General features: G+C 41.1%; 1 protein-coding gene across 4 annotated transcripts in view; it reads right to left on the reverse strand.

The window, feature by feature from the left end:
* The window catches only part of dgkb (diacylglycerol kinase, beta), a 752,355-nt gene that overhangs the window by 64,722 nt on the left and 662,699 nt on the right, over positions 1-24,934 (reverse strand). For all 4 annotated transcript variants that reach the window (XM_048520589.2, XM_048520551.2, XM_048520559.2 and 1 more), the window contains 2 exons: positions 12,718-12,838; positions 8,683-8,743 (listed from right to left, as the gene is read on the reverse strand). In XM_048520589.2, coding sequence (XP_048376546.1) covers positions 8,683-8,743; positions 12,718-12,838 — 182 coding nt within the window. The remainder of the gene's footprint in view (positions 1-8,682; positions 8,744-12,717; positions 12,839-24,934) is intronic.

Consider the following 24,934-nt stretch of genomic DNA (forward strand, 5'->3'; position numbering starts at 1 on the left):
CAAGAATGAGGTTGAAGAAATCTGGTAATGACATGTGAATTCTGAACAATATTGACAGGATAAACAATGGAATATGATTTCCAAGGCTTGTCAAATCCGTTAGAATTATAACAGAGAAATGTTGAAGGATTTTAAAAAACATACAAAGGGATATTAACTTGCGGAATGCATTAAGCAAAGTGCTTTTTTGAAAATTTGGTCATGGGACTTAAGCCTTATTGACCACAGGACAGTAAAATGTTAGAGGAGAAGAAGATTATTCAGCTCATTTGAGTCAGCTCTGCTACTCTAAAAGATCGTGGCTGGTTTGATAATCTTCAACCCTACTTTGCTTCATTTTCTCCAATACCTTGATTTCCTTGAATTCAGCCTTGAATAATCTTAATGAACTGGCTTCGACAGACCTCTGCTGTAAAGAATTCCACAGATTCACCCCTCTCAAAGAAGAAACTTCTCCTTCTGTCTTACATTGAAATTATGCCCTTTTGCCCTAAATGCTGCCACAAAGGGAAACAATGTTTTCTCATCTACCCTGACAAGTCTCTCAGAATCTTATGTTTCAACAGTGTCGGCTCTCGTTGTTCTAAGTTCCAATGAATATAGGTCCAACCTACCCTAAGCACTTTCGTCTTACATTCACAGCAAATGGTGATGAAATGATTACAAATTAAACATGGATGTGTTTGCCAGTGGCTGCTTCATGTATTTGAGCTACAAAGTCTTAGTGCTGAGCAAACATCGATCCTGTGCTTTCACCCATTAAATTCACATTCATTGCACCCAATCAGAGAACTGTTCCATTTAGGTACACTGCACCTCGAGAACAGAAAGTGATGGCAGAGAATACAGCTTGTGGTGGACAGTATTGCATCCCATTACCCCCACCACCACACTGCATCCAAAGCCTCTATGTCCATTTTTATTGAACTACTCCAACAGCCATTCCACCCATCTCCCCCATGTGGAGGCTCACCGCATTGACCTTAGCCTACAACTTTCCTCCCTGCCTCCTGAATCCTGGCATTAAACTTTAAAGATGTTCACCCTGCTTCTATATTCTCCCCTTGTGGAGGCCATGGTGGTGATAATGACCATTTTCTCCTCCTTCTGTAGCCCATTATGTCCTCTCTGAAGTTGTCCAACAAACAGTTTCATTCAACTTGAATTATCTCTTATTACTGTCCTTGTTCCTAACTGTACAAAAGCCTCTGCTGTCCCCCCAGCCTTGACTCCCCACCCCTTCTGCACTGGATTTTTTGCTACCCTTTACTAGTACCCCTCTCCTTTGAAAATATGGCCAATGGATCCCTAGAACTGTATTCAGACCAAACCTCTGAATGACATCAACAAACAGCCCCCATATATGACTGGCATGGTATGGCAAAGCAATGAAAGGGATGGATGCTTTGGCTTTGCAGGGAGGTGCTATGTAAGCAAGCACTGAGACAGCAAGACAGCTGTCCAAGCAATGTCTCCTGTCCCAATTGTTGATCCAGGTACCTGTTTGTTTGCCAAGTGTCTCTGCTGCAGGTTTTCAATGGTACATCCTGCGAGGGGACCCTGTGTGTCTGAAAGTGCCTCCATGTGTATTGGAGAAGGGTTTGCAGATGCCATATGACCATGAATGAGAGTTGCGTATGGCTGATGGTGCAGATTGTACTACAGAGAATGCACCATGGAGGTTGCTTGGAATAAATGGCGAGCTGGATGTGTCAGGGACTTACTCACTCAACTTATTTGGCAAATTTGGTTATGAAGGAACCTGAATATTCATGAGCTGAGTTGGGCTGTCAAAAGGCATTTAACAAGCAATTATCTCCTTTCATTACTCATGCTCCACTGCTTAGCGAGAAACTTACCAGCTTGCTTGCCAAAAGTGTTAAGGATGGAATATGATACACCAACACCAAGAAAGGCCTCACTGCTGATTCTGATTCATAGAAGCCCTACGGTATGAATGCAGGCCTTTCAGGCCATCATGTCCACACTGACCCTCTGAACAGTATCCCACCCAGACACAGCCCCCTTACCTATCTCTGTTAACATGGCTAATCCATCTAGCCTGCACATCCGCGGATACTATGGGGCAATTTATCATGGCCAATCCACCTAACCTGGACATCTATGGATGGTGAGAGGAAACCCACATAAAGACAGCAACAATGTGCAAACTCCACACTGCCAGCCACTAAAGGCTGGAATCGAACCTAGGTCCCTGGCACTGTGGGTTAGCAGTGCTAACCACTGAGCTGCCTATTTTGCTGCCCATTGTCTGATTGTGTTTCAAATCTCACCAAATTCCACTTTGCTCAAACCCCTATAAGATTCCTTTCAATTGTTCATGTGCCTGGGGTGGAGATAGGTGGGCTTATTTTTCTAGCTGATAGAGGGAGTGAATGAGGTAAGAATTAAACATAAGTAAAAACTAAGTTGCCAGAAAAAACAAATGCCTATTCTACATGCAAAACAATACCTTTCCCCGTACTTAGGTACATGTGACGATACCAAATCAAATCAAATTAAATAAAAACTCTAATGAAAAACATTGTGCTGTAAATCCTATGACAATGCAATAAACATGTTGTTCTACACTCACAGTTAATATGTCAACCTAGAAAAGGATGAAAAAGAACACGAAATAAAGAATACAGTCAGCTTTGGTTGAAAATAACTTTTTGAATAATTTCAGAAGAGACAATATTCTATTTCAAAAATATGACATTATCCTTTCAAAATTGCTGCTTACCAAATAAGCAAAAGGCAAACTCACATTAGCAAAGCCATCTTCCACTCCCTAAACAGACCATCTTTCTCACATAAGGAATTTGTAAAAAGATCCAGAAGCAGGGGGCACAGTTTTAAAGTGCCTTGCAAAAGAAGTAAATGCAGGGTGAGAAAGCACTTCTTCACACTGTGAGTGGTAAGTATCTGAAATGCACTGCCTGGAAGTGTGATGAAGCCAAGTTCAATTGAAGCACACAAGAGGGCATTGGACAATTAAATGAAATAATGTGCTGGGTTACATGGAAAAAGCAGTAAGTTAGCATTAAGTCAAAATACAGGGAGTTGATGCAAACATGGCAACTGCCTCCTTCTGTGACATGGCAATTGTGAGATTCTAGATTGGAAGTTTAAGCCTAATTGCCACACCATACTTCTGACTCTGAGTCATATATATTTCAGACATTGGAAGTAGTCAGATGGTCGCTTCTGGTCTTGCACATTCAATAAACTTATTTTTTTTGCCATGTCTCATGTGAAAGTTGTATTCAAAGATAGCAGTTCTTAACAATAGGCCAACTTCTGTAAAATCAAAGTAAGAATTATACAAAACTTATCTGCTTACATGAGTTGAAAATTTTAAAATGAGGTGGTCACTTGAGACTCATTACTGTTAATGGCTTGTTCAAAAACCAGGTGAGGTTCTGCATATCCTCCAAGTCACCGCACCTGTCCGTTTGAACTGTACAGGAATTCCCTACACAGTTAATTAAAGAATTCTGCTAAAGAAATACTTTCAGTTCTTCAAGCAGTGATGAAAAAGATAACTTTGAATTCAACTTTTTTATTACAAGATGTAAAATAGTTTGGAAAATTGACGGCAAACAAAAATGCACGAAATAATTTATTTCACCATAAATAGTGCTTTCGAAGTGGAAAGAGTGTTTTTGTGATGCTCTCATGTTATTTGTTGCCTCCCTTGGTCCATGTTCATAATGCTCGCCAAGGTGGGAGCTGCACAGAGACAAAGTCTGAGGTGGAGGTCGAACCATTCAGAGCTCCATAGCAGAAGATTTTTAATCTCCCGTGTCTCAGTTGCGTAAGACATGTCAGGGTCCCATCTAAATTCTGTGGGAGATGGTGGCTGACCACTGGTGGCAGGACAATTCTGCATAAAAGTTTATTGCGCTCAGTCAGCCAGGTGAGGGTGGATGGTTGAGGAAGTGTGCATTGGGACACCAGTGTAATGAGAGTGAGGGAAATCCAGAATAGGGAAATCCAAATTTGTGTTGTGTGCCTGGCAGAACACTCCTGCTTCATCACATCCACAACTGACGGAAAATAAAATCTTCTCTTCTGGACTATTTCAGGCCCTGAATTTCCTTGCTATGATGGCACCCTCAGGTATGTGAAGGAGGTGAGGAAAATTGAGAATACCCTCCACCGTGTTGTGAGGCACTATCACCGTGCTAAATTGGTCAGATTTCAAACTCAAGACCAGGTATGCATGAGGTATTGTACTCCAGCACAGTCTGCAACATCATGGCCAGGTATATCCCCCACTCAAACGTCACTATCAACCATCATCATCGAACCAGAGGTTCACATTGGTCAAAGGAAGAGTGCAGGAGGCCATGCCAGGAGCAACACTGGGCATTCCTAAAAAATTAGTTGTCAACATACTGAAGCTACCAAACAGGCTACTTGCTTGCTAACCAGCATAAACAACAAGCAGTAGACACAGTTAAGCTATCCTACAATGAATGGTTCAGATCAAAGCCGTGCAGGCCTTCCAATCCAGTCATGAATGGTGGTAGACAATTAAACAATTCACTGGAGAAGGATGCTCCATGAACTATCCTGACCTCAATAATGGAAGAGCACAGCACAACAGTGGAAAAGGTTAGGTTTGAGGAATTTGCAGTAATCTTCAGCCAGAAGTGCCAAGTGTATGTGTCATCTCAGCCTCTTCCAGTGGTCTCCAGCATCACAGATATCAGTCTTCGGCCAATTTGATTCATTCCACTTTTATCAAGAAATGGTTGGAGCCTTATGATGCTGGAAAGTCTATGTGCCTTGACAACATTCCATCAATAGTACTGAAGACTTGCTGTTGCCCAAGCCAAGCTGTTCGAGTACAGCTACAACTCTCACATCTATCTGACAATATGGAAAACTGTTCAGGTATGTCCTGTACGCAAAAAGCAGAACAAATCCACTTTGGCTAATTTCTGCTCCATCAGTCTAGTCTCAATCATCAGTAAAGTGATGGATGGTGTCATCATTAGTGCTACTAAACAGCATCTGCTCAGCAATAACCCGGTCAGTGACACCCAGTTTGGGTTCTGTCAGGGTCACTCAGCTTGTGACCTCAGTACAGCCTTGTTTCAAACATGGGCAAAACAGCTGAATTCCAGACGTGAGATGAGAGAGATAACCCTTGATATCAAGGCTGCATTCAGCCATGTGTGGCATCAAGGAGGTAAAACAAATCAATGGGCAAATTCTCTGTTAGAATAGTATTAGCACAAAGGAAGATGGTTGTGCTGTTGGAGATCAGTGATCTCAGCTCTAAAATATTCCTGCAGGAGGTCCTAAGGGTAGTGTCCTTAGCGCAGCCATCTTCAGTTGCTTCACCAATGACCTTCCCTCCTTCACAAGGTCAGAATTGGAGATGTCCGTCAGTGATTGCACAATGTTTAGTACCATTCATGAGGCCTCAGATATTGAAGGAGTCCATGTTCAAATGCAACAAGATCTGGAAAATATCCAGACTTAGGCTGACAAGTAACATTTGCACCACACAAATGTCAAGCTATGATCATTTACAATGAGAGACAATCTAACCACCATCCCTTGTCATTCAATGGTGTTACCATCACTGAACCCCCCACTATCAACATCCTGGATGTTATCATTGACCAGAAATTTAACTGGACTCACCAGATAAACATGGTAACTACAACAGCAGATTAGATACTCAAAATGCTGCTATGAGTGGCTCCCCAAAGCCTGCCCACCATCTACAAGGCACAAGTACGATTGTAATGGAATATTTCCCACTTGCCTGGATGGGTGCTGCTCCAACAACACTCAAGGAGCTTGATACCATGCGGGGCTAACTTGCCAATTGATTGGCACAATATCCACAAGGATGCATTCCTTCATACCCAATGCTCAGTAGCGGAAGCGCATACTATCTACAAGATGCATTGCAGAAATTCACCAAAGATCCTCAGGCAGCACTTTTCAAGCTCATGATCACTAGAAGGCCAAGGGCAGCAGAGACATGGGAACACCAACACTTATAAGTTGTCCTCCAACCCACACTATCCTGACTTGGAAATTCATCGCCATTCTTTCTCTGAAAGCAGCCTTAAGAGGTGAATGACATGAAGGCACCATCTTCTACCTCAGTCTGACCCTAAAAACCTGACAATGGGGTCCACGATTCCTAATTCATCAGGTGACTCCTGCTTATTTTGCAGTTAGCTTCTTCATCCACAAATTGCTCCAGTTACTTGCCAGCTGCTAATGCAGTTAGTAGATGTAATTTACCTCAGCAGTTCTGGTCAGCAGTAAAAAGCTGGGAAAACGATATGAGCTTGCATATTGTGTGATTGTTTGTAGCTATGATCTTTTTGAATGATGGAGCAGACTCAATGGACAAAATGGCGCACTTCTGATTTTGTGTCATACCTGCCCTTGTGCAATACTACAGGAGACTGTCTGAATGTTTCTCAACAGCCCATTGGACTTGGCTAGATAAATAAAATTGCTTTCAGATCCAAAACTACCATGCCTCAGCAATCAGTACTCAGATTTCTTTGTGGCAAGCTTGGGATATCAAGCCACTTATTTTAACAATGCTTATCCGGTGCCTGCTCTCACATTAAGAAAAGCTCTCTCACATTCTTGTTTAACAGTATTTCACAGCATCAGTCAGATCCAGCACTCTTTGACCCCTGAATGCTTGTCTGAATTCCACCCTACCTTAACGTATGTATTTCATATCTTTTACATAGCTTTTCTGTCCTCCCCTCCCAGCTTTTCTCTATTTCACACATTACAATAGTATCAGCTAAAGGGATCCCCATTATTCCAAGGTAATAAGAACTGCTGATGTTGATCATTTCTGAAAAAGGGTCCTGACCCGAAATGTCAACTTTCCTGCTCATCTGTCTGATGCTGTGTTATCTCTGACTCCAGCATCGGCAGTTACTGAATTTTTGAAACTATCTCTGAATTATTGCTGTGAAACAAGTTTACGTATAACAAAGTTGGAATAATAGGATAACACAGTGTGGAGCTGGAGGAACACAGCAGGCCAGGCAGCATCAGAGGAGGAGGAAAGTTGATGTTTCGGGTTGGGACCCTTCTTCAGAAATGGGGGAGTTTGGGGGGAAGAGAGGTCAGAAATAAATAGAGAGAGGGCGGGTGGGACTGGGGAAGGCACGTGGGATGGTGATAGGTGAATGAAGGTAGGCAGTGTTGGGGGGTTGGTCAGTGAGGTGGGAGGAACGGATAGGTGGGAGAGAAGATGGACAGGTCAGGGAGATGGAGATGCGAAGAGGGGTTGTTCACGGGATGAGGCTGGGGGGTGGGGAGATTTTGAAACTGGTAAAATCCATCTTTAGGCCATTGGGCTTTAGGCTCCAAAGGTGGAATATGAGGTGCTGCTCCTCCAGTTTGCGGGTGGCATCATTGTGACACTGGAGGAGGCCCAGGGTGGACACGTCACCCAGGGAGTGAGAGGGGGAGTTAAAATGGTTTGCGACCAGAAAGTATTGTCGTTTGTTGTGAACAAAGTGCAGATGCTCTACAAAGTGGTCTCCAAGCCTCTGCTTGGTCTCACTGACTTACAGGAGGCCACATTGGGAGCAGCGGATGCAATAGACCACATTCACGGATGTTCAGGGTGAACCCCTGTCTAATGTGGAATGTTTGTTTTTTGCCTCAAATGGAAGTGATGGGCAGTTGCAGAGAAAGGTGCTGGGGGTTGTGGGGCTAGTGGGGAGTGTGAAGTGGATGAGGGAGTCACGCAGAGAGCGGTCCCTATGGAAGGCAAATAGGGGTGGGGAAGGAGATGTATCCTTCGTAATGGGATCAGATTGCAGGTGGCCGAAGTGGCAGAGAATGATACTTTGAATCTGGATGTTAGTGGGGTGATAAGTGAGGACAAGGGGTATCTGTTTTTATTTTTGTTGGGGGTGGGGAATGTGAGGGCAGAGATGCAGGAAACACAAGAGATGTGGTTGAGGTCATTTTCAATCATCAGAGCAGGGAATGTTACAGTCCTTGAAATAGGAGGGCATCTGGGATATTCGGGAGTGGAACGCCTCATTTTGGGAGCAGCTTCCCACATGCAATCTGACCCCATAACCAATGATATATTTCCCTCCCCACCCTTATCTGCCTTTCGTAGAGACCGCTCTCTCGTGACTCTCTTGTCCATACCTCCGTGACTCCCCTCCACACTCCCTGCTAGCCCCACAGGCGCCTTTCCCTGTAGACACAGGTAATGCTACACCTGCCCCTACACTTCCCCCACACCTCCATCCATGCCTGGGTTTGACTGAAATCCAAACAATTGAATGAGATAAGGAACTTGGACACAGAACTTCTGCAGGATGCTGAATAGAATGGCTTTGACTTTGTCAATATTGAGCCACAAGCATCATTAAGAGGAGCTTTTATCTGTCTGTCTATGCAGAACTTAGGCCACTTTGCAACACTTGGAAATCCTATAAGTACAAAACACACTTCGATATTTCTTTGTCTTGTAACTATGCAGCCTTTTAAACTCACCCAACTTTTGTCAACAATTAAATTAATTCCGTATTTCAGGATAGTGCCTCAACCTCATTTTAAATGCGATGTATCAGTTGTCTTCTTGAAGGTATTCAGGTGGATTATTTTATCACGCTTGCAATATATTTTTCACCAATATTCTCTACTTACTGTACAAGGAGTCTGCATCCAAGGTTCTCCATCAATCTGCATTGGCAGGAACTTACTGGTTCTTGAGAACAAAGGAATGAGGAAATGAGACACAACAATCAATAACAGATTAGAAGAAATTACATCAATTTACAGTACATTGATAGAAATAAATTCAAAACAAGTGAAATTTGCTTGAGGAATAGCTTTTTCACCAGACTCTTGGTAACAGTGCTGAATTTTCCAGTTTCACTCCATCTAAATAATTCACATAGACTAATAGACAACTAATAATTTAAATGAACTTTATAGTTAGTGATTGTAAATACTAAACTATTTAATGAAAATGTGTCATATTGTTTTTCATTGTAAATGTTTTAAGCTTAATTTGTTTCCAGTCTGTACAGACTGAAATGTGAAAAGACTTGTCCTGTAAATTAATCTTCTGGCTTATTCAAAGAACCACCTGGGAGATTAGTGTTGGGAGATTCCAGGGCAATCTGGGATTTAAATAACTATCTGTAGAGTAATGGAAGTGTTGCATGGCTTGGAGAGGATGGTGTGTTCCTCTGTGTGTAATAAAGTAAATGTAATGTGACTGGCTATTTTCCTTCCACCATCAGTACATAGTTACAGGACCTAGCAATGTTTTCTGCCTCCTGTTCATAAAACGTAGCCATCACATGGCTATGTCACACTGATTTACCTGAACAGGAAGCACAGGGGTGGAACCTCCCTTGAATATGCATTAACATTCACTGGGGAGAGGGACATGATGGATGTTGAGGTTATGGATAGATGTTTGATTACTCCAGGTCAAGTTGGGATAAGGAGGGGAAAGTGTTGGGTATTCTAAAAGGCATTAGTAGGTCAAGGCCCCAGGTCTGCCTGGGTTCTATCCCAGGTTACTGAGGGAAGTGAGAGAGGAAATAGCTGGGGCCTTAACAGATATTTTTGCAGCATCCTTGAGGACGGGTGAGGTCCCGGAGGACTGGAGAATTGCTAATGTTGTCCCCATGATTAAGAAGGGTAGCAAGGATAATCCAGATAACTATAGACCGGTGAGCCTGATGTCAGTGGTGGGGAAGCTGCTGGAGAAGATACTGAGGGATAGGATCTATTTACATTTGGAAGAAAATGGGCTTATTAGTGATAGGCAGCATGGTTTTGTGCAGGGAAGGTAATATCTTACCAACTTGATAGAATTCTTTGAGGAAGTGACAAAGTTGATAGATGAGGGAAGGACTATAGATGTCATATACATGGACATCAGAAAGGCATTTACTGAGGTTCCCCATGGTAGGCTGGCGGAGAAAGGAAAACTGCATGGGATCCAGGGTGTATTAGCTAGATGGGTAGAGAACTGGCTGGGCAACAGGAGACAGAGAGTTGTGGTGGAAAGGAGTTTCTCAAAATGGAGAACTGTGACCGGTGGTGTTCCACAGGGATCTGTGTTGGGACCATTGTTGTTTGTGGTATACATAAATGAGCTGGAGGAAGGTACAGATGGTCTGATTAGCAAGTTTGCAGATGACACTAAGATTGGTGGAGCGGCAGAAGATGAAGGGGACTGTCGGAGAATGCAGCAGAATATAGATAGATTGGAGAGTTGGGCAGAGAAATGGCAGATGGAATTCAATCCAGGCAAATGCGAGGTGATGCATTTTCGAAGATCCAATTCAAGAGCGAACAATACGGTCAATGGAAAAGCCCTGGGGAAAACTGATGCACAGAGAGATCTGGATGTTCAGGTCCATTGTACCTTGAAGGTGGCAACGCAGGTCGATGGAGTGGTCAAGAAGGCATACGGCATGCTTTCATTCATCGGACGGGGTATTGAGTGCAGGAGTTGGCAGGGCATGTTACAGTTGTATAGGACTTTGGTTCGACCACATTTGGAATGCTGCGTACAGTTCTGCTTGGATGTGGATGTTTTGGACAGGGTGCAGAGGAGGTTCACCAGGATGTTGGGAAAGGAAATTAACTTACCAAAAACCTCAGAGAGTAGCCAGTCATCATTTACCTCAATAGAATTCATTCAACAGGAGTGGGTCAACTCCTCTTGAAACTAATCATTAATTGTTAGCAGCACTGTGCTATGCTTAAACTCAACATCTAAATCAAAAGAATTTCACCTTAAATTTGGTTTCTTAGCCTCATTAAAAATCATCTTAAAAGGTACACAGAATTTTTACGATTTGAAGTGCAATACAGCTTTACTTACTGTGCCATAGTTTTGAAGAACCATGATCATAGTTATCTGCTTTTTTCTCAAACCGATCAATCTGTTCTGATACTCATCGATTCTACTGATTCATTTCCTCTTAGCTTAAGAGGTTCTCTATGATTTACGCATCAATGCACTGAAACTTAGTGACTTACTGCAGGATGAGATTCAAGCATTTATCAGTGATATCCTGCACTTTTTAAAATTCAGCAAGGAAGTATGTGCTTTTCAATATGAAGCAAGGTGTTATTCCTGTCCTCTTGACAAATCTGTGTGGATGTATTACATTACCTTATATCATAGTTCCAGTCTGGTGACCTCACTCATCAGAAGCCAAATTGGTCCTATGTTTTAAGTTGCCTACAGGTATCCTTTCTGCAGGTAGTGAGGCTTTGCCCTGCTAAACTGGGCAAACTAAAACAATTATTGGTTGTTATGTAGTTAACACTAAACCTTGCAGATGCAGTCCAGGACACATCTCCACCATACCAGGAACTTTAAAATAAGTTCAACTTAACAAGATACAAAAATAGACCCCAGGCATTTTCAGAAAATATAAATATTAATTTTCAACCAATATATGATTTGCATCACTATTAAAAGAGGACTCTATGCTTTTCAGTAGAACATATACACAAAGGGAATTTTCAGTCTCTTCGCTCATGGAGTTTTCCTTGCTCCCAATCCAAGTGGACAGTCTGGCTCATGTGCTGCACAAGCTTTTCAATTTAATACTTTAACAAAATAACCTGGGAATGCAGTAAGGCTGAGGCACGCGTGGGTACAACAAATAAAGGCAGTAGATTGCTTGAACTGAACAAGTGAGGCAGGGCATGCCACAGTCAATCAGGCTTGCAGATGACAATGAGCTTTGAGGTGGAGATATTACGAACATGACAAATTATTTGGAGAGCCAGAAGGGAGAAAAAGCAGCGAAAGTCAGGAACATGAAGGTCAGGAGACCAATGATCTAATTGATGGGCTGTAGTTTGACTGTAAAGAGGAGGATGGAGTGATGGTGTAAAGAACACGAATAACTGCTTGAAGAAAGCAGGAAGTTTCTCGTATATAAGGTTAGCGGGGGCAGAGGATAGGAGTACAAAAAAAGGAAATTATCTAAATTTCTCAGAATAATTGCAAGAAATATGGTGGAGTGCTGTTATTGAAAAATATCATCAAAACTTGTACTATTGGGATGTGTGATAATCAGGGACTGTGTTATGAAGGATGTCAAAACAAGATAGAATTGGGGCTGAGTGTGCTGTGTCTCAGACACAGTCTCTCCTACCTTCCCCACTCTACAGTGTTATACTTGTCAATGCGAATGCTCACATATCCAAGTGGAGACCTGGTCTTAATACAAGACTGAATGGAGAAATCTACAGGATGGTTGTAAAACCAGCCTTATTATATATCCCAGAAGCTTGGATGTCACCAAGAAGAAAGACGTAACAACGAGATCCTTGGATTTATTTACGTTGAGGCTGATGTGTGGAATAACAAGACTGAACAAAACCAGGAATCAACACATCTATGGAGTCAGTGAAGACTGAGAAAGCAAAAAGTAAGACGATATTGAAAATGATATGGTCATCTATCACAGAGAGGGAGTAAAAATCTAGTGAGGTGAATAACCGAGAGGGCACTAACATAAATAATGAGAACAGGAAGACCTGAAACCCGCTGTAAAGATGCAATGGTGAGAGATTTGAACATAGCAGGATTGGAAAGGCATGGGTGGCTGCCAGGAGAGATGAATAAGCACAAACAATCAGCATTGTGAAAATAGAAGACACATAAGAGTATCCTATAGATACACTGAGACATACCTGATGGTTACCAGAGAGCATTGTGCTAGTCTTTTCCCCGCACTTTTCAGTCCAGTGTAGATCTGTCCCATCTCCATGGCTCCTTCCAGACCAATCACTTCGAATAACTGATCACTTACATCTGAAAAACAGATAGTAAATTATATCAGCAAACAAAACAAAGACAGGAATGAAATTCAGTGTTTTCAAACAGTTATGATTCAATCTGTTCAAAATGTCCAATCTGTGTCCAACTTTCTTCACACAATACTTTTGGCAGTTTTTTTTACCTCAATGTCACTATTATAAGTTTTAGGGATTTTTATTTTGTTTTTGCAGTAGGTGTAAAAGAAATTGGCATTTCTATTTTTATAATTACCAGTGGTGATGGTGTATGGCAGATTACTCAAACATTAACTCAAAGATTCCATGCTGTTTTGACAACATGTGTTTTTAAATACAAGTTGTAGCCTAGAACTGTGGATTGTGATGGTAGATACTCAAACTTTCTTACACTCCGAGACTGACCATGAATCTCCCCTGCTTGTACAGCTTGCACCCGGTACTCGTTGGAAAGATTTGCCATTTGATACACAACCTGTTTCATTGTGTTTTGGTCATCAAGTTCTGAGGTGGTCTCAGATCCAAAACATCAGATTCAGAAGCAGAGATCGTGCCACAAGATGCCCATTAAGGACCTGTCGTTAGAATTCACCATCAATTCTGACCTTAGTGAGGACATTTCATTTCAATAAACTGCAGAATCAATTCCAACTAAGCTCTGAAATGATCAAATCGGCAAATCATTTGGAGTTTTGAACTGTTCTCTCATGAATCCAAGCTCATGACACTTGTCACTGGTGCGAAAAGGTTATGAAAGCATATATCACATAACTCAAAATATTTTCTCAGTTTAGTTAGCTTACTGTGATTAATTTTGTCGCAAGACATATTAACAGGAGACACACCTCTATGTCTGATCTCAGTTGTTATGAGCCTTTATTGAAACAGTTGTGTGGAACACAAGGTTCAATGCACATAATCAAACAGATGCAGGGATAATAGCAATAGAAGAAATATTTTGTAATGTAAACAACATAAAAATGTTCTATTCATACAAAACATGTGGTGATCTGGACGGCAAAAATGTGAGAGCTGAAGTCATGCTCCAGAAGGACAATGTGCATTTTTAGTCAGAATTGCTTGTATCAATTTCACATCAATTCACTTACGTGTTTTGACAAGTTTAGAAACTTTTTTAAAAAGTCCAAATTGCAAACTATTAACTAATTTCATTAATAGAGAAGTAATTGACTAGGAGCAGAACTAACCAATCTTCTGGTGATAAGCAGAACAGAGAATTTCCAGACGCATTTTTTAACAGATTACAAAAAAAACTGTGTGGTTGTGAAAAGAATGAAACTGTAATATTAACAGACCAAGATTAGCACGACAGCTGGTAAAGCTGGTAAGCAAATTTAGCTTATTTCTCCATTACAGGCCATAACTAAAATAAACTAGTGAAACTGTAGCACTTTTACTCTTAGCCTAAAATGTGAACTTGTAAATTGAATCTAATTATTTCATTCATATCAAGAGTCATATTTGTTTATTGGGCTGAGAGCATACATTATTAAGTCACTGCTTCTTTAGTATTCTGAGGGACCTCATGCAAGATGCTTTAGTGCTTTGATCTAAATATAAAATTTTAAAAGTAAGTATCTTCTGACAATCCTATGGTTGCATTTCAATATATGCTGCTGTTCCATTTTTTAAAAAAAAGTTTCAGCTTAGAATTTCTTCCCCCAGGTCAATTACATAGTCAATGGGCTGGCACAGTGGGTCAGTGGCTAGTGTTGCTGCCTCACAGCAGCAGGGATCTGGCTTCAATTCTAGCCTTGGGCAACTTCTATATGAAGTTTATAGATTCTTCCTGCGTCTGTGCACATTTCTTCTGGGTGCTCTGGTTTCCTCCCACAGTCCAAAAATGTTCAGGTCAGTGGGGGCTGGCCATGCTAAATTGCCCGTAGTGTCCAGGGATGTGCAGGCTAGGTGGATTAGCCATGGAAAATGCAGACTGACAGGGATAGGGTAGGGGGTGAATCTGGATGGGACACTCATTGGCGGGTCAGTGTAGACTTGTGGGACTGAATGGCCTCTTTCCATATTGTAGAGATTCTGTGGTTTGATCATTGACTGTAGGCCAGGCTTTGAAGATTGCAACCGACTTAGTGTTCATAGATGCATCTATAACCAGAGGTGAGGTACTGGAGGATGGCTAAAGTTGCACGTTTATTTAAGAAAGTCTGTAAGGAGAAGCCTGAGAACTACTGACCTGTGAACCTGACATTGGTGGTGCGTAAATTGTTGGGGGTGATTCTGAAAGATAGGATTTACATGCAGTTGGAGACCAAAGACTGATTAGGGATAGTCAACATAGTTTTGTGCAAGGGACATCGTGTCTCACAAAATTGAGCTTTTTGAAGAAGTAACCAAAAAGACCAAAGGCAGAGTGGTAGACATTGTTTACACAGACTTCAATAAAGCCTTTGACATGGTAGACTAATTAGTCAAGTAAGATCACATGGAATTCAGGGTGAGCTTGCCAAGTGAAAACAAAATTTGCTTGACGTAGGCACAGAGGGTGGTATTGAAGGCTTGTTTTACAGACTGGAGACCCGTGACCAGTGATGGTCCACTGGGTCCACTTCTGTTTGTCATTTACATAAATAATTTGAATGAGAATATCGGAGGTACGGTCAGTAAGTCTGCAGATCTCACCGAAATTGGTGGTATGGTGAACACTGAAGAAGGTTACATAAGATTACAAAGAGATCTTGATAAATTAGGTCAATGGGCTGAGGAGTCGCAGGTGGAATTTAATTTGGATAAATGTGAGGTATTGCATTTTGATAAAACAAACTAGGGCAGGATATGTATTATTAATGGTAGGATCCTGGGTTAGTGTTGTTGAACTGAGAGACCTAGGTTTCAACTACATAATTCTTTTAAATTTGCATCACACATAGACTGGGTAGTTAAGGAGGCATTTAGCTCACTTGCCTTCATTACTCAGACCTATGAGTATAAGAGTTAGGACATCATGTTGAGGTTGCACAGGATGCTGGTAAGGCCTGTTCTGGAGTACTGTGTCCAATTCTGGTCAACCTTCTGTAGGAAGGATATTATTAAATTGCAGAGCATTCAGAAAAGATTTACAGGATGTTTCCAGGAATGGAGGGTTTGAGTTATAAAAAATAGGCTGGGGCCTTTTACACTGGAGTGTAGGAGATTGAGGGGTGAACTTATAAAATCATGAGGAGCATAGATAGGGCGAATATCAACGGTCTTTTCCCTACAGCGTGGGAGGGGAGGAATGGGGGAGGTAGGAGGGGCAGGTGCCAAAATTAGGACATGAGAAGCAACATTTTTACACAGAGAGTGGTCATGTCTGGAATGAACTGCCAGAGGAAGTGGTGAATGGAGGCACAGTTACAACGTTTAAAGGATGTTTGGGTAAGTACATGAATAGGAAAGGATTGGAAGGATGTGAGCCAAATGCAAGTAAGTGGGACTAATTTAGTTTGTCAATATGGTTGGTATGGACTAATTGGACCGCAGGTTCTGTTTCAATGCTGCATGACTCTATGACTCCATAGAATGGTCAAGTATGAATAAAAGCCATTTGGTCCATTGTTGAGGGAAGTTGACAGGAAATTTATTGTGAAAATGATGCTTAGTGGGTCTGACATTGTAAAAATTAATTAGTACGTTTAAACCTTCAAGTCTGATGACCTGTCGCTGGGATTTAGGTCTTTTGGCAGGCGTGCGTGTTTTCTGGTTGATCTGTGGACTTCAGTGTCAAAGAATCATTGATACAGGGAAGTTCAAAGAGAATTCAGGAGTATCCATTTCCTCCTCACTTTGACTCTGCCTGATGGATATGTATTGGAAGCACAAGCTCAGGTCTAAACTCTCAGGTTAAAAAAAAAGTGGAATTCCTAGGTACATTTAAATGGGTAGAAACACAATGATTTCAATGTTTCCCAGGAGCAAAGACAGGAAGATCAGTCCTTTGGTATCTCAATTTAAATTTGGCATGTCCATGTTGTTTAAGAAACAAGATCAACTTGCGAGAGCATTGAAAGACAATATCATTGGTTAGTGTTCAAAGAACTCATAGCTGTAATGATTCTAATGTAAAAGACAAGAAATTAATTTTAAAAAATAAGATTTTCTATTTCATGTAACTAGTACACAGCCTGCGATATTTAGAGCTTTAATCAGGAAATTGAGCACAAAGGTCAGAGACCTCCATTGGATTTTATATTCATTCTAAATCTAAATCTAAGGTTTCACATTAACAGAAATATCACATACAAAGTAATTCAAAAACGATAGTTCTGGAAAAAACCATCACTTAAATATCGGTTTTGTATACATTTCACAAAAATACTATTGTAGCAGATATTTCTGTTCTTGCTTCTGGTTGTATTGGATCATCAAATAGAGAAACACATCATTTGAAGAGCATCACACACTGGTAAAATAACAGACAGAAATTGGATGATCACTCTTTGGGTGAGATCCTTCCTTCACGACTCCTTTTTTTTGTTCACCTGCACATCTGCCAATGTGGTATACTGCATCCACTGTACCCGGTGCGGCTTCCTCTACATTGGGGAAACCAAGCGGAGGCTTGGGGACCGCTTTGCAGAACACCTCCGCTCAGTTCGCAACAAACAACTGCACCTCCCAGTCGCAAACCATTTCCACTCCCCCTCCCATTCTCTTGATGACATGTCCATCATGGGCCTCCTGCACTGCCACAATGATGCCACCCGAAGGTTGCAGGAACAGCAACTCATATTCCGCCTGGGAACCCTGCAGCCATATGGTATCAATGTGGACTTCACCAGTTTCAAAATCTCCCCTTCCCCCACTGCATCCCTAAACCAGCCCAGTTCATGCCCTCCCCCCACTGCACCACACAACCAGCCCAGCTCTTCCCCCCCACCCACTGCATCCCAAAACCAGTCCAACCTGTCTCTGCCTCCCTAACCGGTTCTTCCTCTCACCCATCCCTTCCTCCCACCCCAAGCCGCACCCCCAGCTACCTACTAACCTCATCCCACCTCCTTGACCTGTCCGTCTTCCCTGGACTGACCTATCCCCTCCCTACCTCCCCACCCACACCTTCTCCACCTATCTTCTTTACTCTCCATCTTCGGTCCGCCTCCCCCTCTCTCCCTATTTATTCCAGTTCCCTCCCCCCATCCCCCTCTCTGATGAAGGGTCTAGGCCCGAAACGTCAGCTTTTGTGCTCCTGAGATGCTGCTTGGCCTGCTGTGTTCATCCAGCCTCACATTTTATTATCCTTTTTTTTGATGCACTGTTTGCAATGCTCAAATATCCCAGGACAGGAACATCAACAGATTATGTCAGTCCTTGAGATACAGTCTTCAATTCTTACACAAGAGACATCTGTAAAAACTGAAGCTATCCCATCCGTTATTGGATATCTTAAATGTCAGTGAGGTGCAGAACAGACATTATTGACATTTTATAACATTCTCCACTAATTTACAGGAAGGCATTTGTTAACCGTGCTCTCATATTAGATAGTAAAGAAATGCTAAAATATAGAAAAAAATGTTTATTAGTTACCTGGTCTCAATTTTGGTGAATTAAATACATAAAAGTGTGCATTTCTCTGCATGTTTTGAGTATTGTTCTGCGGCATCCATTGACTTTTCTGCTGCTGATCCTGTGCTGTTAATAGTCTATTCTGGTCAGAATGTTGTCCATCATTGAAAGATAACTTTTATTTTTTGAAGTTATTTGCTGGTTCCTGAAATGAATGCTATTGCTCCTCTAGCTTTTGTATTTGACTTTACCATTACCTTGACTCTGGAGCTGAAGTTTGCTGCCGAGCTAATTTCCTAGGCAAGGCTTTCATTCTGATTCTTGGTTTTTCTTTCATTAATTTTCTTGGTGCCCTGTACTAACCTCTGCAGAAAATCCACTCCTCCACTGGACTTTAGCTATTAGGAAATAAACGTACAAAGATCAGTTCAGAAGCTACCAGAGATTTACAAAAAAGGGTACATGAAGTAATAGATGAGAACTGCTTGATGCAGAACAAATGAATTAATTAACATTGAGCCATATCCACAAGAATTATTAAGGTCCAGGGCAGTGATAACTTTGATGCATATCAGCACATTACTACATTAAATAAGGCAACTACAAAGCATCGACCTCAACTCTGGTTTTTTTTTATTCATTCAGCGGGTGATGGCTTCACTGGCTGGGCAGCATTTATTGTGCATCCTTAATTGCCCAGAGTCAATTACATTGCTGTGCGTCCGGAGACACATGTAAGTCAGACCAGGTAAGATTCCTTCCCTAAAGGACATTAGTGAACCAGATAGGTTTTTCCCAACAATCAGCAAGGGATTCATAGTCAGTATTAGATTCTTAATTCCAGATATTGATTGAATTCAATTCCATCATCATCTGCTGCAGTGGGATTTGAACCCGGGTCCCCAGACCATTATGTGGGTCTCTATGGATGAACAGTCCAGTGAAAGTTCCACTAGGTCATCGCCTCTCCTCTCAATAGTAACAGTAGTATCTCATTGAAGGTGAACAACCTTACTTTGACTTTAACAAAGCAGCTCCTCAAACTTATCAATGGCAAGAAATACTCATCGGGAGGAAATGCAACACGGGTTTAGTGGGCTTATTTCTAGAAGGAGGAGAGTGCCGGATAAGGAGTGATGATTGGAAGAGGCAATTTTTAAAAAAAACAGAAATTATTAATTGATGGGATGTTGGCATTGTTGGCTAGACCAGCATTTATTGCCAGTCCCTAATTGCTCTGAGGGCAGTTTAAGAGTCAATCATGTGGGTCTGATGTTACATGTAGGTCAGGCCAGGTAAGGATGGTAGAAATCCTTCCCTCACCAACATCAGTGAGCTAAATTCTTTGGAATTTAAAATAATGAGAGGTCATCCAATTGGCCGTTATACAATTTTTAAGGGATTTGATAGGGTTGATTCTGAAACAATAATTCCACTGACTGTGGGATCTATAACAATGGAGTCACAGCCTCTGAATAAGGAGTATGCCACTTGGGACTAAGATTTTCAGGAGAAATTTCACTTCTAAAAGCGTTGTGAATCCTTGGTACACTTTATTTGACAAAGCTGCGGGAACACAGTCATTGAAAATATTCAACATTGAGGTGGGTAGACTTTTTGGTACTAAGAGAATTAATAGGTATGCAGATAGCAGGTTACATTAAAGTGCAAGTCAGAGATGATATCATAAAGGAGTCAAGGTTAGCATCAATATGAAACAGCAGATGTATCATTACACAATTGGTTGTGGGACGGTACTAAACGGCAGGAAAATTTTAAAAAATGCTGTTAAATTGAGAATATAAATATAAACCCAGCAACTTTAGGCCACACAGTTTCACCTCAGTGGTAGTTCAGTAATGATAAATCAGAGCAAAATTAACAGTGACCTGAACAATGTTTAGTAATTACTGAAAGAAAGCTTGGATTGAATCAGTATGAATCAGGTTTGAATAACTTGAGATAACAAGGTGTCGAGCTGGATGAACACAGCAGGCCAAGCAGCATCAGAGGAGCAGGAAGGCTGCCTAGACCCTACAAGAGGGGTCTAGGCCCGAAACATCAGTCTTCTTTCTCTGATGCTGCTTGGCCTGCTGTGTTTATCCAGCTCTACACTTTGTTATCTCAGATTCTCCAGCATCTGCAGCTTCTACTATCCTTGAATAACTTGATTTTGTTTGGATGGGAAAATAGAGAGGACTGATGAGGGTAAATGTCATCAATATGCTCTGCATTGAGGTCCGAAAACTCCTTTGATAAAATGCCTTATAACATACTTATCAGCAAAGATAAAGCCCAAGGAATTAAAGTGAAAGGGAGAGCAAGGATCTGTGCTGGGATCACTGTTGTTTGTGATATACGTAAATGATTTGGAGGAAGGTGTAGGTGGTCTGATTAGCAAGTTTGCAAATGACACTAAGCTTGGTGGAGTAGCAGATAGTGAAGGGACTGTCAGAGAATGCAGCAGAATGTAGATAGATTGGAGAGTTGGGCAGAGAAATGGCAGATGGAGTTCAATCTGGGCAAATGCGAGGTGATGCATTTTGGAAGATCTAATTCAAGAGTGAACTATACAGTAAATGGAAAAGTCCTGGGGAAAATTGATGAACAGAGAGATCTTGGTGTTCAGGTCCATTGTTCCCTGAAGGTGGCAACGCAGGTCAATAGGGTGGTGAAGAAGGCATATGGCATGCTTTCCTTCATCGGACAGGGTATTGAGTACAAGAGTTGGCAGGGCATGTTACAGTTGTATAGGACTTTGTTTTGGCCAATTTGGAGTACTGTGTACAGTTCTGGTCGCCACATTACCAAAAGGATGTGGATGCTTTGGAGAGGATGCAGAGGAGGTTCACCAGGATGTTGCCTGGTATGGAGGGCACTAACTATGAAGAAAGGTTGAGTAGATTAGGATTATTTTCATTAGAAAGACGGAGATTCAGGGGGGACCTGATTGAGTTCTACAAAATCATGAGGGGTATAGACAAGGTGGATAGCAAGAAGCTTTTTCCCAGAGTGGGGGAGTCAATTACTAGGGGTCATGAGTTTAACGTGAGAGGAGGAAAGTTTAAGGGAGATATGCGTGGAAAGTTCTTTACGCAGAAGGTAGTGGGTGCTTGGAACGCTTTGCCAGCGGAGGTGGTAGACGCAGACACGATAGTGTCTTAAAGGTGTATCTGGACAGGTACATTAATGGGCAGGGAGCAAAGGGATACAGACCCTTAGAAAATAGATGACAGGTTAGACAGAGGATCTTGATCAGCGCAGGCTTGGAGTGCCGAACGGGCTGTTCCTGTGCTGTAATTTACTTTGTTTGTTCTTTGTTCAGTGACTGAGTGACAGAAAACAGAGAATAGTGGTGAACGGTCATATTTTGGACTGGAAGAGGGTTTTTGATGGGGATTCCCATGGGCAATTGTTTTTCTTAACCTGCATTATTGATAAGGTCAGAAATCACGATAGGTGAAGACTTCACCTGGCAAAGGGGCTACGTTCCAAAATCTTGTGTTTTCAAATAAACCTGTTGGACTATAGCCTGGTGTTGTGTGATTTCTGACCTTGTCCACCCCAGTCCAACACGAGCACCTCCACATACGTTATTGATCACGGACCTAGGTACACATGGCACAATTTTAAAAATTGCAGATGATACAAAACTTTGTGTTGATTGCAGGATGGTGTGGATGGATTAGTGAACATGTGGTAGATTGAATTTAATGCAAGAAGTTTAAAGTGATTCATTTTGTTGAGAAAAATGAGGACTGAAAAAAAATGCCATTCTAAAGGTTGTAAAGAAGCAGTGCGAAAAATGGCCTTGTGAAGTTTATCATTGAAGGTGGCAGGGCAGATTGAGAAAGTAATTAATAAAGTGCGGAAAACCATGTGTTTTATAAATAGAGCTGACAACACGTAAGGAAGAAAGTTGTGATGAACTTTTACAAAACATTGGTATGGTATTAATTGGAGTAACGTCCAATTCTGGGCACTAGTCCTTTAGTAGGACATGAAGACTTTAAAGAGAAGGCAGAAAAGATTTACCAGGATGGAACTAGGGATGAGGAGCTTACATGAATTGATTGGAGAAGTTGGGGCTGTTCTCCTTGGAGATGCGAATTTAAGAGTAGACTCAACAAAGCTGTTCAAAATGATGAGGAATATGGACAAAGTAGGTAGATAGAAACTGTTACTGTCATCCTTTATGAATAATCTGTTGTTAAGTTCCAACAGGGCAGCTGAGAAATCTGAATTCAATTAACTAATTAAATCCAGAATCTAAACACAATGTATGATATCAATGATGGTGACAATGAAACAACTAGATTGACATTAAAAACAAAGAACATTTATTTCACTAAAATCCTCAGAGAAAACCTGCTTTGTGTTATCACTAAGAATAAGTGTTACAAGGGAAACTTTCATTTATTGTACAGACAATTTCTGAATTTTGGAAGTATACTTATCTGAAAGCAAATCAGGCAGATGGTGCTCAGTGCCATCAGTTCGAAAGAGACTTCCACACTGGCATTATACCAATGAATAGCTTGTGGTAGTAACAGGAGTTTTTGAGAGGGTATGTTCAGCCACGAATATTGCAACTGGCTTAATAGAATGTCTTAATTGTGGAATGTGGTGGTATGCAGCACAGAGTCAGAACAAAGATGTCATAAAATCACTGATTATATGACCTTACATAAATCTGAAATTGCTGAAAGTGCTTGTTCCCTGATCCAGCAGATGTGTACAACTCTGATGCAGTTCAGTCTGCTTACACAGATTAGTAGGAGTTAAAACTGTATTGTATGTATCAAGCTTATCAACAGACAGAGAGGACACTTCAAATTAATCATTCATATTAAGCTTTCTGTGAGAGAATAACCAAGAGTTGGTTTCTTGTCTGTTCTCTCATATGAAAAATTGTCAAAGTGATGTGTCAGGTGTGAAAGAGGGAAAATGTAAAATTAATAAAGCTGGCAACTATTTTATAACTAGTATTACACATCAAAAAATAAGTTTTAAAGTTTGTCATGAAATCTGATACTCAGGATTAACATTGAATACTGCTAGTCATCTATGGACTAAACAATATTATAACACTACAAAATAAAGGCAGCTCTTTTCTATTTAAAATCTCTCAACATTTCATGGCAATTGCTAACAATGACAAGGGGCATTTAGATATTTGACATACCAAATATTATTAACAATAACAAATGGGAAAGCTGTTCACTTAGCCATAATTTTCGATGCCTAGTGAATGGTCAGCACATGCTGAATTCTGGGGCTACAGCGTTTTTTTAACTTCCATGTTTTCGTATTAACAAAAACTTGGCAGTTCTGCCTGGAAAAGAAATGTGGGCAGGTTGCAACTTTCCTGAGAAGTGTTGCCATATGTTGAACACATTGGCTTTACCAAGGAAGTCGGACATCCCTATCGTCTCCTGGCACTACACTGAGGTTCTAAATGGCGCATCTCTTGCTAAATGCAGTAAATTTCTTCTCACAAGAAACAGTAATGATCTGAGTCCTCACAGCATAGTAGTACATTAGCTACTAAAACCTTTACCCACACTTAATATTAAAAATCAAAGTGAAAACTGATCCCACAGACAACACTTTTCACAACTACAATATTAAAACACAGTTTGATTCTTAATAACATTAAAGAATAATTCTTAAGTGTCTTCTTTGACTGTTTACCTATTGATAAACTTGATACATACCATGCAGTCTTAACAAATCTTCAAAATCTGAGATAGAAATATGCCTTTATTTAACGTTAAAAATCATTTTCTGCTCAACATGTTGAAAGAAAAGGCCTCTGAATCCTGAGCTAACTTCTCTTCACTCAAAATGAGCAAATGACAGGACACAAACTGAAACAAAAACCAGCACTCCAAATGTTCACAAGCGTCTGCTGTGTTTCAGCTAGATTATGTTTTGAAATGGTTGTGTTTTTCTTCCCCCCTTCTCTCTGGTTATTTTCAATGTGAATGAGCTTGCAGGCTGTGTGGGAATGTGTACACAGCACACAGCAGCTCCTACCCTTTTCTATAAACTGAACTGCCTCACGTGCCTGTTCACATTACGGCAATCTGAAAACAAGGCCCAGTCTCATGAATGAGTGCTGATGTCAGCAAATTGTGAATGGCACACAGAGGGGGCTGACCTGTTACGTTCATTCCTAATGGTAGGATGTAATCACTAGGGAAACACCCTGTTCAAATCCTCTTTAACTTTAGAAACCTTTGCATTCAACTACTGCAGTACAAAAATCATTTAGCGGCTCTAAACACGAAAGAACTAGTTTTGGCCTGTACAGATGCACTTGTGAAAGAGTGTTGCTTTTATCGGCTTATATTGGTGGACCTGTTACCTACATAATATGCTCTTTCATTTCTTTTCTACAGGTTTGTTGTAACATCCAAATATACCGTTAGTAAATACGGATTCCAGTTGTACAGTATACATCAAGAAAAATTCTACCTCAAATTCTTTTTGCATGTTATTTAGCACATCAGTGAATTTCCGAAGGAAAGATTAATGGTTCTGTATTTCAGCTGGTTTTAAAAGAAGTCAAAGGAGATTTATTCCTTTA

This window comes from Stegostoma tigrinum, chromosome 2 (genome assembly GCF_030684315.1).
Source record: "Stegostoma tigrinum isolate sSteTig4 chromosome 2, sSteTig4.hap1, whole genome shotgun sequence".
NCBI classification, from domain to species: domain Eukaryota; kingdom Metazoa; phylum Chordata; class Chondrichthyes; order Orectolobiformes; family Stegostomatidae; genus Stegostoma; species Stegostoma tigrinum.